The 13,680-nt window shown below is 44.4% G+C and overlaps 1 protein-coding gene across 1 annotated transcript in view; it reads left to right on the top strand.

The window, feature by feature from the left end:
- Positions 1–296: 296 nt before the first annotated feature.
- Positions 297–13,680, top strand: part of dync2h1 (dynein cytoplasmic 2 heavy chain 1) — a 377,649-nt gene continuing 364,265 nt past the window's right edge. The window contains exons 1-17 of the mRNA XM_065000515.1: positions 297–460; positions 827–1,059; positions 1,283–1,453; positions 1,581–1,719; positions 1,940–2,058; positions 2,497–2,641; positions 2,820–3,052; positions 3,702–3,836; positions 5,175–5,288; positions 5,382–5,493; positions 5,592–5,716; positions 5,835–6,010; positions 6,102–6,297; positions 6,403–6,498; positions 6,609–6,872; positions 7,663–7,802; positions 8,038–8,266. Coding sequence (XP_064856587.1) covers positions 877–1,059; positions 1,283–1,453; positions 1,581–1,719; positions 1,940–2,058; positions 2,497–2,641; positions 2,820–3,052; positions 3,702–3,836; positions 5,175–5,288; positions 5,382–5,493; positions 5,592–5,716; positions 5,835–6,010; positions 6,102–6,297; positions 6,403–6,498; positions 6,609–6,872; positions 7,663–7,802; positions 8,038–8,266 — 2,577 coding nt within the window. The 5' untranslated portion in view covers positions 297–460; positions 827–876. The remainder of the gene's footprint in view (positions 461–826; positions 1,060–1,282; positions 1,454–1,580; positions 1,720–1,939; positions 2,059–2,496; positions 2,642–2,819; positions 3,053–3,701; positions 3,837–5,174; positions 5,289–5,381; positions 5,494–5,591; positions 5,717–5,834; positions 6,011–6,101; positions 6,298–6,402; positions 6,499–6,608; positions 6,873–7,662; positions 7,803–8,037; positions 8,267–13,680) is intronic.

Genomic DNA, 13,680 nt, shown 5'->3' with positions numbered 1-13,680 from the left:
ATGTGTGACAGTATGATTCACTTTGATATTAGCTGCTTTTTCCGCTAGGGAATCCATTACTGTTCTTCTGCATTGTTGGAAAGACCTCATAAAAGCTAGTTTCACTGTACAGTTTTAGACCTGCTGTATGTATCCGGTGTACATGACAACACTAAAGTTGAAGCCCTTCTCTCTACCAGTGGCCTACCACGGATAGCTACGGCACTTTAAAAACATTTTACGTAGCCAACCAGTGAGCACTGCAGTTCAGATAGGCTGAACTACTACGTAGCTGCCGTAGTTTCAATGGTAACTACGCCAGCTTCACTCTTGGTGCAGAAACAAGACATCAACTGCAGATTATGCAGAAGTACCCACTCGCCTAAAATTGGGATAGTAATGTTAGTTTTTACGTTGCAGATATAATGTAGTGCTTTGATGTCCACATTCGGTCTTACAGTCGAAGCGACCTCTTTAACCCGTAAGTACGGTATCTAGCTAGCTAGATGAAACTGTTATGAACTTGCTAGCTATAGGTAGCATGATAGCTACGCCAACTAGCTACCTACCCAGGTCGTTAGCTTTCCAGGTAGATCGCAAACGCCATAACATGCCAGTTCATATATACCTCAGTGATGCCAGTGCGTTTCGTCTTTACAACTGGCCGTCAGTTTGCTGACGGTACGTTATTGGACGTTTATGGACCACGGTTTTTAAGATAAATAGCTAGCTTAGCAATGCAGCTAGCTAGTGAGTAACAAGTGGTTTGGCTTGACAGACTTTTGGTTAGCCCAGGTAGGGATGTGTGACATCGTCAGAGTATGACATTAGCTGCTTTTTTCACCAGGGAATCCGAAAACAATCTGTTCACTTGAGCCACAAAACAAGAAGTGAGAGATGCCTCACGGCTCGGATGACGCCCGCAAGCAGTTCGTCCTCACCACGACAGGGAACTACTTCGGCCTAAAGCCGTCGGCATCCCTGGTTGGGTCTGAGGAACTCAACAACTTCTTAGATGATGGTAACGAATTCGTGCTTGCTGTCAACAAACACGAGAATGACCTGTGCCTGTCAAACAAGGTATACTAGACAATACAACATATCATATCCAATTAGTAATATTGTAAAACACACACATTGATAAACATACACTTCTTTCTCTGTTCACATCTAAGATACCAAGATAAGAACATACGTTTTCTTGTTAACCAGGAACTTAGCTATGGACTTTATAATTTTGTTCCTACATAATTGAAATGGACCTAAACCAATATCCTAATTCTTTTGTTCTGGCTGTTTAAAGATTGAGGCTGGGTACAACAGAGAGAAGGTGCTAGTGTTCTTTAAGCTGCATCCCACAGTGATAACAGAGGAGAACCTGCACCAGAATGTCCTGGTGTCCTCCATGCTAGAGTCTCCTATCAGTACCCTCTACCAGGCCGTGCGACAGGTGTTCGCCCCTATGCTACTCAAGGTGGGATCGGTTGCCTGTGTGATGAACATATATACCTGTGTACTAAAGAGGTAATACCTTTATACCTTGCAGGTGTGTGTTACAGGTGTGTTTTATAGATTTTTAAAAATATATTCCCTTATTCAAGGATGAGCGGTGGAGCTCAGCATTTGACCCTAAGCTTGCGGGCCTGCTAAGTGAGCTGGAACAGGGGCTAGGCTCTGTGGTCCGCAGGGCTGGAACAGAAGACTCTGACAAGAGGAGTCCAGGGGAAGATGACATCCTGGGTGGGTGCACACTGCTCATCACATGATTCAGAATAGCCTGGATCCGGATCTCTATGAGCTTTAGCAAACCCCTCAGCCTAGGATATATCTACTAGTACATCAAAATGTAACAGGGGAATTACATCAAATAATATCAAGACATAAGAGCAACAACGATCCCCGGTCTAATCATAGTTCAAAGTTTAAAACCTCCTGTTGGTGTGTTCCTCTGTCTGTGCAGGTATCCTGACCCCGGGGGATGAATTCCAGTACTGGGCTGATCTCTCCGAGTCTGGGGACAGGAGCACTGTGAGAGAGAGGGCCGCACACTTCTCTGAGCTCTTCAAGCCCATAGAGAAGGCATGGACTGCATGTCTACTACCATTATATCATGTCCAGTGTGCCAAAGAGTGAAAAAAAAATAGGACTAGACAATCATTTGTGCCAAATGTGATATCCCTCCTAAATATCATGGGCTAATGTCCCGATCCAATCACAAAGACCAGCAGGCTTCTCATACTGTATATTACTGTCATGAAGTTCTATTGTGTATTGTCCATTGTTATTGTGTATGACGTGTATAATACTGCCACAAATTTCCCCCAAGGGGACAAAGGCAGTAAAGTAAAGAATGTTCCTGGCTCAGATTGTCCTCATCAGCCATCTGCTCACTCACCATACCCCAGACTCATCCCAATCAATCATGTCATGGTCACCATCATCCTATGATGGACGAAAGAGGAAGGAAGGAATGGGTGAGTGAGCATGTTGACCGTCTCATCCCTCTGTGTGTATCAGGACTACAGTGGTCTGGATGGTGTCTGTCTGGCTGATGCTGTGGAGCTGGTGGAGGTGAGCAGAGACACACTGGATGACGTGTGGAGGCAGAACGACCATGATCCTTTTCCTGAGACACGCATGCTCAGACTCATGGACGTCATCGGTATGCCCCACACACACACACACACACACACACACAGGCCCACACCCACTGCTCACAGATGCCCACGCCTGGAGCTGAAAATGAGCTGTCAGAGAGCTACTGTATTTATTATGGTGATGCGTTATTCCAGAAGGCCTGCCATGGCTTGTGTTTCTGACTGTGTGTTTATGTGTGTCAGGTGGTGCTCTGGGCAGGTACGTGCAGAAGAAACTGAGTGGTGTGAAACTATTTTTGGACCCGTTCCTGTCTGTGAGGGAGAGCCTGAGAGTCGGCCTGGTCATCTGTGAGCAGTGGGTGTCGGCCTGTGAGCACCTGAGTGGACAGGTGTGGAAGAGATACGCCCCTTACCCCTGGAAGGGAGACAAGCATCGCCCACAGGCCCTGCACAGCCTGGCTCAGAGACTGGATGAGGTCAGATGCACCAGCTGTCAATCCTTCTCAGTGTCATTAACATCATTGTCATAATTGTATATCAGGAAGTATAGGATAGCCATGCACTCTTCTTCATGGATCCTTTTGACTAAGCCACTACACCCCACTTCCTTTTTTTCTTAGGTGACAATGTTCCTGATATTCTATCCTGTGGTTACTGATGAAGCTTTACCATATGACTTAATGACGTGTGTGTGTGTACTGTATATTTGACATGTATGACTGTCCGTGACTCATCTTTCACCACTTCTCTTTCTGAGGTGGTGACGATCCGTACGGTTCTTGACAAACTCTGACCTGTGTGTGTGGATGTGTGTCTTAGGTGGTGACGATCCGTACGGTTCTTGACAAACTCTGACCTGTGTGTGTGGATGTGTGTCTCAGGTGGTGACGATCCATATGGTTCTTGACAAACTCTGACCTGTGTGTGTGGATGTGTGTCTCAGGTGGTGACGATCCATATGGTTCTTGACAAACTCTGACCTGTGTGTGTGGATGTGTGTCTCAGGTGGTGACGATCCATACGGTTCTTGACAAACTCTGACCTGTGTGTGTGGATGTGTCTCAGGTGGTGACGATCCATACGGTTCTTGACAAACTCTGACCTGTGTGTGTGGATGTGTCTCAGGTGGTGACGATCCGTACGGTCCATGAGAAGCTGCTTCGTCTGCTGCCTGGAGGAAAACAGCAGGCCTTGGCCTCGGCTCGCGTATTTGAACCCTTCTCTGGCCTCAACCCCTTACACTACAACCCCTATACTGAGGTATGTCAACAAATTGGCAACAAACAGACTTCAGCATCTGACTTCACCCTATTAGAATCTGAAGTCAAATGTCTTCTGTTTGCTGACGATCTGGTGCTTCTGTCCCCAACCAAGGAGGGCCTACAGCAGCACCTAGATCTTCTGCACAGATTCTGTCAGACCTGGGCCCTGACTGTAAATCTCAGTAAGACCAAAATAATGGTGTTCCAAAAAAGGTCCAGTTGCCAGGACCACAAATACAAATTCCATCTAGACACTGTTGCCCTAGAGCACACAAAAAACTATGCATACCTCGGCCTAAACATCAGCGCCACAGGTAACTTCCACAAAGCTGTGAACGATCTGCGAGTCAAGGCAAGAAGGGCTTTCTATGCCATCAAAAGGAACATAAAATTCGACAAACCAATTAGGATCTGGCTAAAAATACTTGAATTGGTCATAGGGCCCATTGCCCTTTATGGTTGTGAGGTCTGGAGTCTGCTCACCAACTAACAATTCACAAATTGAGACTCTGCATGCAGAATTCTGCAAAAATATATTTTGTGTACAACGTAAACCACCAAATAATACATGCAGAGTAGAATTAGTCCGATACCCACTAATTATCAAAATCCAGAAAAGAGCCGTTAAATTCTATAACCACCAAACAGAGAGTACACAGTGGCAGAATACCTGACCACTGTGACTGACCCAAACTTAAGGAAAGATTTGACTATGTACAGACTCAGTGAGCATAGCCTTGCTATTGAGAGAGGCCGCCGTAGGCAGACATGGCTCTCTAGAGAAGACAGGCTATGTGCACACTGCCCACAAAATGAGGTGGAAACTGAGCTGCACTTCCTAACCTCCTGCCAAATGTATGACCATATTAGTTACATATTTCCCAGACCCACAAAGAACAAATCCAATTTTGATCATCTCCCGTATCCATTGGGTGAAATACCACAGTGTGCAAGATTTCTGACTGTTTTGCCATAAGAAAAGGGCAACCAGTGAAGAACCAACACCATTGTAAATACAAGCTATATTTGTTTTTTTATTTTCCCTTTTGTACTTTAACCATTTACATCATTACAACACTGTATATAGACATAATATGTCTTGCGTTGCCAATGTGAACATATGAATTGAGATTTATTTTGCTGTTCATTTTTGTATTGTTTATCTACTTCACTTGCTTTGGCAATGTAAACATATGCTTCCCATGCCAATAATGCCCCTTAAATTGAATTGAAAGACCGATAGAGAGGGAGTATGTAAAATCACAGAACTACATATTAGAAGCTTTAATGTTTACGGAGTTACCTGAGCTGGTTGATGTCTCTCTCTCTGCTGTAGCCTCTGTGGAGGGCGGCAGTAGCCCAGTTTGAGCGAGCCATCGCCCCAGCAGAGCAGGAGGTGGCAGGCAGACTGAAGGCCTACATAGCAGATGTACAGGACAACCCACAGCAGGTCAGAACATCACTTGTCTAGTTACATGAAGTTGAATTTCATTGTTTTGAAAATGCTGACCTCATTATTAATTCATTGAACTTGTGTATACAGCTGCTGCAGGTGTTTCAGAAGCACAAGGAGCTGATCAGACGACCCAACATCAGCAAGGAGCTGCAGTCAGAGAGAGAGACTCTGCTGGCCAGACTGCTGGAATACATCAAGGGTCAGTAGGAGTTCAGTACTTCAGAGACTATGTCATAATGTTGTTTGTGATGTCACCCCTCATGTCCTAATCCTGAACTGACCTTTGACCCTTCCCAGTGCTGCGGACAGACTTTGAGGGTCGTTGCCATGGCGCCCCGGGAGAAAAGTCCGGCCCCCTGGCTGGCCGGAATCTCCCTGAGGTCGTCAACAACATTGTATGGGTCCGCCAGCTTCTCCATAAGGTGTGTGTGCAGTTCGTCTCTTTCGCTCTCTCTGTGTGTGTGTGTGTGTGTGTGTGTGTGTGTGTGAGAGAGAGAGCACAGTGTGTGTTGATTGATTGGCTGACTGTTTGTACCTGAGGTGGAGGACTCCATCAAGATAGCGCAGGCTCTGCTGTCAGACCTGTCAGGGTTCCGCTCGTTCCTGCGGTTCTGTGACGACCTGCTGGAGGTTCTACGGGCCTACGAACAGGAACAGTTTGATGACTGGTCCAGAGACATCCTCTCTGGCCTCTCTGACCCCAAGTCTGGCATCAGGTCAGTTGAGAACCATACAGCAATGTGTCTGTCTGTCCATCCATTCTGTATTAATACTGTATAATAAACCCACTGTTCTCCCTCCCTCCAGTCTTCAGGCCAGTAACCGTGTGATGGAGCTGGACCATATAGATGGGAAGCTGAAGATCCAGTACTCTGACCGTCTGGTGACTCTGCTGAGGGAGGTCAGACAGCTGTCAGCCCTTGGCTTCCCCATCCCAGCCAAGATCCAGCAGGCTGCCAACACCGCAGACAAGTTCTACAGACAGGCCATCATCCTCAAACAGGCAAGGACGCACACACACACACACACACACACACACACACACACATGGACCCACGTCCTGTATTTTATTTGTGTTGAGATGTGACTCTGTGTTTGTCTCTGGCAGGTGGCCCACTTCTACAACACCATCGACCAGCAGATGATCTCCTCTCAGAGACCCATGATGCTCAGCTACGCCCTGGCCTTTGAGCAGGTCATCAAGGTACTGACTCATCCATAGGCTTATAGATCTGTTACCAGCACCTCCCTCCGCCCCAACCGAATCCTTTAAGGAATACCATTTCAAGTATCCTGTCCCTTTTCCCAATGCAGCAGAATCCACGGTCCCAACCCCGGGACTCTGGCGGGAAGCTGCAGATCACCTGGGATAATCCCAAAGAGCTGGAGGTGTACATTGGAAAACTCCAGTCTGCCGCAGAGAGACTCTCCACTGAGAACCGGAAACTGAGGAAGTGGCACACAGACTTCACTGAGAAGGTGGTGGCCCTGATGACTGTGGACCTGCTGAGGCACCAGCAGCGCTGGAAGGACGGCTTACAGGAGCTACGCACCGGGGTCGCCACACTGGAGGCACAGGTAACCACGGAGAATGGTAGGGAGTCTGGCTGGAGAGCTGAGATTAGGGTAAGAGTTATAAAGGTCTGTGTTTAGTATTTGGTATTTCAACAGGATCCCCATTAGCTGTTCCAAAAGCAGCAGCTACTCTTCCTGGGGTCCAACACAAAACATGGAACGCAATACAGAACATTAATAGACAAGAACAGCTCAAGGACAGAACTACATATATTTTTAAAAAATGCACACGTAGCCTACATATCAAGGAATACACACTATCTGGGTCAAATAGGAGAGAGGCGTTGTGCCGGGAGGTGTTGCTTTTTCTGTTTTTTTGAAACCAGGTTTGCTGTTTATTTGAGCAATATGAGATGGATGGAAGTTCCATGCAATAATGGCTCTATATAATACTGTACGCTTTCTAGAATTTGTTCTGGATTTGGGAACTGTGTAAAGACCCCTGGTGGCATGTCTGGTGAGGTAAGTGTGTGTGTCAGAGCTGTGTGTAAGTTGACTATGCAAACAATTTGGGATTTCAACACATTAATGTTTCTCATAAAAATAACAAGTGATGCAGTCAGTCTCTCCTCAACTCTGAGCCAAGAGAGACTGACATGTATAGTATTTACATCAGCCCACTGATTACAATGGAGGGCAAGACGTGTCGCTCTGTTCTGGACCAACTGCAGCTTAACTAGGTCTTTCCTTGCAGCACTGGACCACACGGCCGGACAGAGATGAGGGTATGTTTGGTTAGCAAGTCTTTACTCCTGTCTGCTATTTGATGTTGATTGTGTGTTTGGTGATGTAGGGGTTCAGGTCAGGGGAGATGAAGGCCTGGAGGCAGCACTGGAACCACCAGCTGTACAAGGCCCTGGAACATCAGTACCAGACTGGACTGGAGGCTCTCAACAAGAACCTGCCTGAGATACACATAGACCTCACTTTCAAGTTAGTGGCACTGTCTCTCTCTCTCTGTCTCTCTCTGTCTCTCTCTCTTTGTCTCTCTCTGTCTCTCTCTCTTTGTCTCTCTTTGTCTCGGTCTCTCTCTCTTTGTCTCTCTCTCGGTCTCTCTTTGTCTCTCTCGGTCTCTCTTTGTCTCTCTCTCTCCTACGGTAATATAATATACTGCATTGTAAAATAGTAAACCGTATAAGCTCTGCTCTGCTGTCGTCCCCATCTTTAGGCAGGGTCATCTTCAGTTCCGTCCTCCTTTTGAGGAGGTGAGGGCCAAGTACTTCAGAGAGATGAAGAGGTTCATCTCTATCCCGAACCAGTTCAAAGGAGTCAGCGCTCAGGGAGAGGAGCTCATCTTCAGCGTCATGATTGACAGGAACGCATCAGGCTTCCTCACCATCTTCAGCAAAGCAGAGGACCTCTTCAGCCGTCTGCTGGGCGTTCAGGACAAGTTTAAGGTGTGTGTGTGTTAAAAAGTGTTGCTCAGTGGTTGACTGTATTGGAATATCCGTCATTAACTAATGTACCAGGATTCTGTCTTTTTAAAAGAATACCTCCTTGATTTGAATACATTTGGGGTAATTGTTGTATTTCTGGCATGGTTTTATTTATTTGATTGACACTGGGTTTAATTTCCCTTCTAATGGTACAGCGGTAGTCTTTTCAGTGTCCTTTTATGCGTCCTGTGGTTTTAGGAGGGAAACCCCCTGTCCCCAAAAGCAAAGCTTTCTTCTGCCTTTTCTACCACTCATGAAAGTAATATGGTTCACCACAGTTTCTGTCACCTCCCGCACAGAAACTCGATCAACACACGCACATGTGGTCCAGATTAGACACACACACACACACACTGACTGAATGGCTTTATGTGATGAAGACCCAAGTCAAGCCAAATCAAAGTCCATCTAGTCTCCACCTGAACCACGTCTATCTGTATATATAATTTTCTGTAATATCTGTCTGTTTAGATAATATCTGTCTGTGTATATAATGTCTGTAATGTCTGTCTGTGTATATAATGTCTGTAATGTCTGTCTGTGTATATAATGTCTGTAATGTCTGTCTGTGTATATAATGTCTGTTTGTTTATATAATGTCTGTAATGTCTGTCTGTGTATATAATGTCTGTAATGTCTGTCTGTGTATATAATGTCTGTAATGTCTGTCTGTGTATATAATGTCTGTAATATCTGTCTGTTGATATGTCTGTTTGTTTATATAATGTCTGTAATGTCTGTCTGTATATATAATGTCTGTAATATCTGTCTGTTTAGATAATATCTGTCTGTTTATATAATGTCTATCTGTCTGTTGATATAATGTCTGTTTGTTTATATAATGTCTTTAATATCTGTCTGTTTAGATAATATCTGTCTGTGTATATAATGTCTGTAATGTCTGTCTGTATATATAATGTCTGTAATGTCTGTTTGTTTATATAATGTCTGTAATGTCTGTCTGTATATATAATGTCTGTAATGTCTGTTTGTTTATATAATGTCTGTAATGTCTGTCTGTATATATAATGTCTGTAATATCTGTCTGTTTAGATAATATCTGTCTGTTTATATAATGTCTGTAATGTCTATCTGTGTAGATAATGTCTGTAATATCTGTCTGTTTAGATAATATCTGTCTGTGTATATAATGTCTGTAATGTCTGTCTGTATATATAATGTCTGTAATGTCTGTTTGTTTATATAATGTCTGTAATGTCTATCTGTATATATAATGTCTATAATGTCTGTAATGTCTGTCTGTTGATATAATGTCTGTTTGTTTATATAATGTCTGTAATGTCTATCTGTGTAGATAATGTCTGTAATGTCTGTCTTTGTATATAATGTCTATCTGTCTGTTGATATAATGTCTGTCTGTGTATATAATGTCTGTCTGTGTATATAATGTCTATCTGTGTATATAATGTCTGTAATGTCTGTCTGTAATGTCTGTATGTTTATATAATGTCTGTCTGTTTATATACAGTCGTGGACAAAGGTTTTGAGAATGACACAAATATTAATTTTCAAAGTCTGCTGCCTCAGTTTGTATGATGGCAATTTGCATATACTCCAGAATGTTATGAATAGTGATCAGATGAATTGCAATTAATTGCAAAGTCCCTCTTAGCCATGCAAATGAACCTAATTTCCCCCCCCCCCCCCCCCCTAAAAAATTCCACTGGATTTCAGCTCTGCCACAAAAGGACCAGCTGACATCATGTCAGTGACTCTCTTGTTAACACAGGTGTGAGTGTCGACGAGGACAAGGCTGGAGATCACTCTGTCATGCTGATTGAGTTCAAATAACAGACTGGAAGCTTCAAAAGGAGGGTGGTGCTTGGAATCATTGTTCTTCCTCTGTCAACCATGGTTACCTGCAAGGAAACACGTGCCGTCATCATTGCTTTGCACAAAAAGGGCTTGACAGGCAAGGATTTTGCTGCTAGTAAGATTGCACCTAAATTAACCATTTATCGGATCATCAAGAACTTGAAGGAGAGCGGTTCAATTGTTGTAAAGAAGGCTTCAGGGCGCCCAAGAAAGTCCAGCAAGCGCCAGGACAGTCTCCTAAAGTTGATTCAGCTGTGGGATCGGGGCACCACCAGTACAGAGCTTGCTCAGGAATGGCAGCAGGCAGGTGTGAGTGCATCTGCAAGCACAGTGAGGCAAAGACTTTTGGAGGATGGCCTGGTGTCAAGAAGGGCAGCAAAGAAGCCACTTCTCTTCAGGAAAAACATCAGGGACAGACTGATATTCTGCAAAAGGTACAGGGATCGGACTGCTGAGGACTGATATATATATATTTCTCTGATGAATCCCCTTTCCGATTGTTTGGGGCATCTGGAAAAAAGCTTGTCCGGAGAAGACAAGGTGAGCGCTAGCATCAGTCCTGTGTCATGCCAACAGTAAAGCATCCTGAGACCATTCATGTGTGGGGTTACTTCTCAGCCAAGGGAGTGGGCTCACTCACAATTTTGCCTAAGAACACATCCATGAATAAAGAATGGTACCAACACATCCTCAAAGAGCAACTTCTCCCAACCATCCAGGAACAGTTTGGTGACGACCAATGCCTTTTCCAGCATGATGGAGCACCTTGCCATAAGGCAAAAGTGATAACTAAGTGGCTCTGGGAACAAAACATCGATATTTTGTGTCCATGGCCAGGAAACTCCCCAGACCTTAATTCCATTGAGAAGTTGTGGGCAATCCTCAAGAGGTGGGTGGACAAACAAAACCCCACAAATTCTGACAAACTCCAAGCATTGATTATGCAAGAATGGGCTGCCATCAGTCAGGATGTGGCCCAGAAGTTAATTGACAGCATGCTAGGGTTGGATTGCAGAGGTCTTGAAAAAGAAGGGTCAACACTGTAAATATTGACTCTTTGCATCAACTTCATGTAACTGTCAATAAAAGCCTTTGACACTTATGAAATGCTTGTAATTATATACTTCACTATTCCATAGTAACATCTGACAAAAATATCTAGACACTGAGGCAGCAGACTTGGACATTAATATTTGTGTCATTCTCAAAACCTTTGGCCACAACTGTAATGTCTGTATGTAATGTCTGTCTGTATATATAATGTCTGTAATGTCTGTCTGTGTATATAATGTCTAATGTCTGTCTGTGTGTATATACTGTCTGTGTGTATAATGTCTGTCTGTTTATGTAATGTCTGTCTGTTTATACACTGCTCAAAAAATAAAGGGAACACTAAAATAACCCATCCTAGATCTGAATGAATGAAATATTAAATACTTTTTTCTTTACATAGTTGAATGTGCTGACAACAAAATCACACAAATTATCAGTGGAAATCAAATGTATCAACCCATGGAGGTCTGGATTTGGAGTCACACTCAAAATTAAAGTGAAAACCACACTACAGGCTGATCCAACTTTGATGTAATGTCCTTAAAACAAGTCAAAATTAGGCTCAGTAGTGTGTGTGGCCTCCACATGCCTGTATGACCTCCCTACAACGCCTGGGCATGCTCCTGATGAGGTGACGGATGGTCTCCTGAGGGATCTCCTCCCAGACCTGGACTAAAGCATCCGCCAACTCCTGGACAGTTTGTGGTGCAACGTGGCGTTGGTGGATGGAGCGAGACATGATGCCCCAGATGTGCTCAATTGGATTCAGGTCTGGGGAACGGGCGGGCCAGTCCATAGCATCAATGCCTTCCTCTTGCAGGAACTGCTGACACACTCCAGCCACATGAGGTCTAGCATTGTCTTGCATTACGAGGAACCCAGGGCCAACCGCACCAGCATATGGTCTCACAATGGGTCTGAGGATCTCATCACGGTACCTAATGGCAGTCAGGCTACCTCTGGCGAGCACATGGAGGGCTGTGCGGCCCCCCAAAGAAACGCCACCCCACACCATGACTGACCCACCGCCAAACCAGTCATGCTAGAGGATGTTGCAGGCAGCAGAACGTTCTCCACGGCGTCTCCAGACTCTGTCACGTCTGTCACGTGCTCAGTGTGAACCTGCTTTCATCTGTGAAGAGCACAGGGCGCCAGTGGCGAATTTGCCAATCTTGGCGTTCTCTGGCAAATGCCAAAGGTCCTGCACGGTGTTGGGCTGTAAGCACAACCCCCACCTGTGGACGTCGGGCCCTCATACCACCCTCATGGAGTCTGTTTCTGACCGTTTGAGCAGACACATGCACATTTGTGGCCTGCTGGAGGTCATTTTGCAGGGCTCTGGCAGTGCTCCTCCTTGCACAAAGGCAGAGGTAGCGGTCCTGCTGCTGGGTTGTTGCCCTCCTACGGCCTCCTCCACATCTCCTGATGTACTGGCCTGTCTCCTGGTAGCGCCTCCATGCTCTGGACACTACGCTGACAGACACAGCAAACCTTCTTGCCACAGCTCGCATTGATGTTCCATCCTGGATGAGCTGCACTACCTGAGACACTTGTGTGGGTTGTAGACTCCGTCTCATGCTACCACTAGAGTGAAAGCACCGCCAGCATTCAAGTGACCAAAACATCAGCCAGGAAGCATAGGAACTGAGAAGTGGTCTGTGGTCCCCACCTGCAGAACCACTCCTTTATTGGGGGTGTCTTGCTAATTGCCAATAATTTCCACCTGTTGTCTAATCCATTTGCACAACAGCATGTGAAATGTATTGTCAATCAGTGTTGCTTCCTAAGTGGACAGTTTGATTTCACAGAAGTGTGATTGACTTGGAGTTACATTGTGTTGTTTAAGTGTTCCCTTTATTTTTTTGAGCAGTGTATAATGTCTGTCTGGTTATATAATGTCTGTCTCTCTGTCTCTATAATATCTGTAATATCCGTCTGTGTATATAATGTCTGTCTGTGTATATAATGTCTATAATGTCTCTGTTTATATCATGTCTGTAATGTCTATCTGTGTATATAATGTCTGTCTGTGTATATAATGTCTGTCTGTGTATATAATGTCTGTAATGTCTGTCTGTGTATATAATGTCTGTCTGGTTATATAATGTCTATCTCTCTGTCTCTATAATATCTGTAATGTCTGTCTGTGGATATAATGTCTGTCTGTGTATATAATGTCTGTAATGTCTGTCTGTGTATATAATGTCTGTCTGGTTATATAATGTCTGTAATGTCTGTCTGTGGATATAATGTCTGTCTGTGTATATAATGTCTATAATGTATGTTTATATCATGTCTGTAATGTCTATCATTTTTTATGTATGTTTGTGTGTATAATGTCTATCTGTGTGTATAATGTTTGTAATGGCTGTCTGTGTATAATGTGTGTATAATGTTTGTAATGTCTGTCTGTGTATGTAATGTCTGTGTTTGTAATGTCTAATGTACAGTGAGTTTTCAAAACATTAGGAACACCTTTTTAATAT

Source organism: Oncorhynchus nerka, linkage group LG14, assembly GCF_034236695.1.
Source record: "Oncorhynchus nerka isolate Pitt River linkage group LG14, Oner_Uvic_2.0, whole genome shotgun sequence".
Classification (NCBI taxonomy): domain Eukaryota; kingdom Metazoa; phylum Chordata; class Actinopteri; order Salmoniformes; family Salmonidae; genus Oncorhynchus; species Oncorhynchus nerka.
This window is presented reverse-complemented; position numbering and strand designations above follow the sequence as displayed.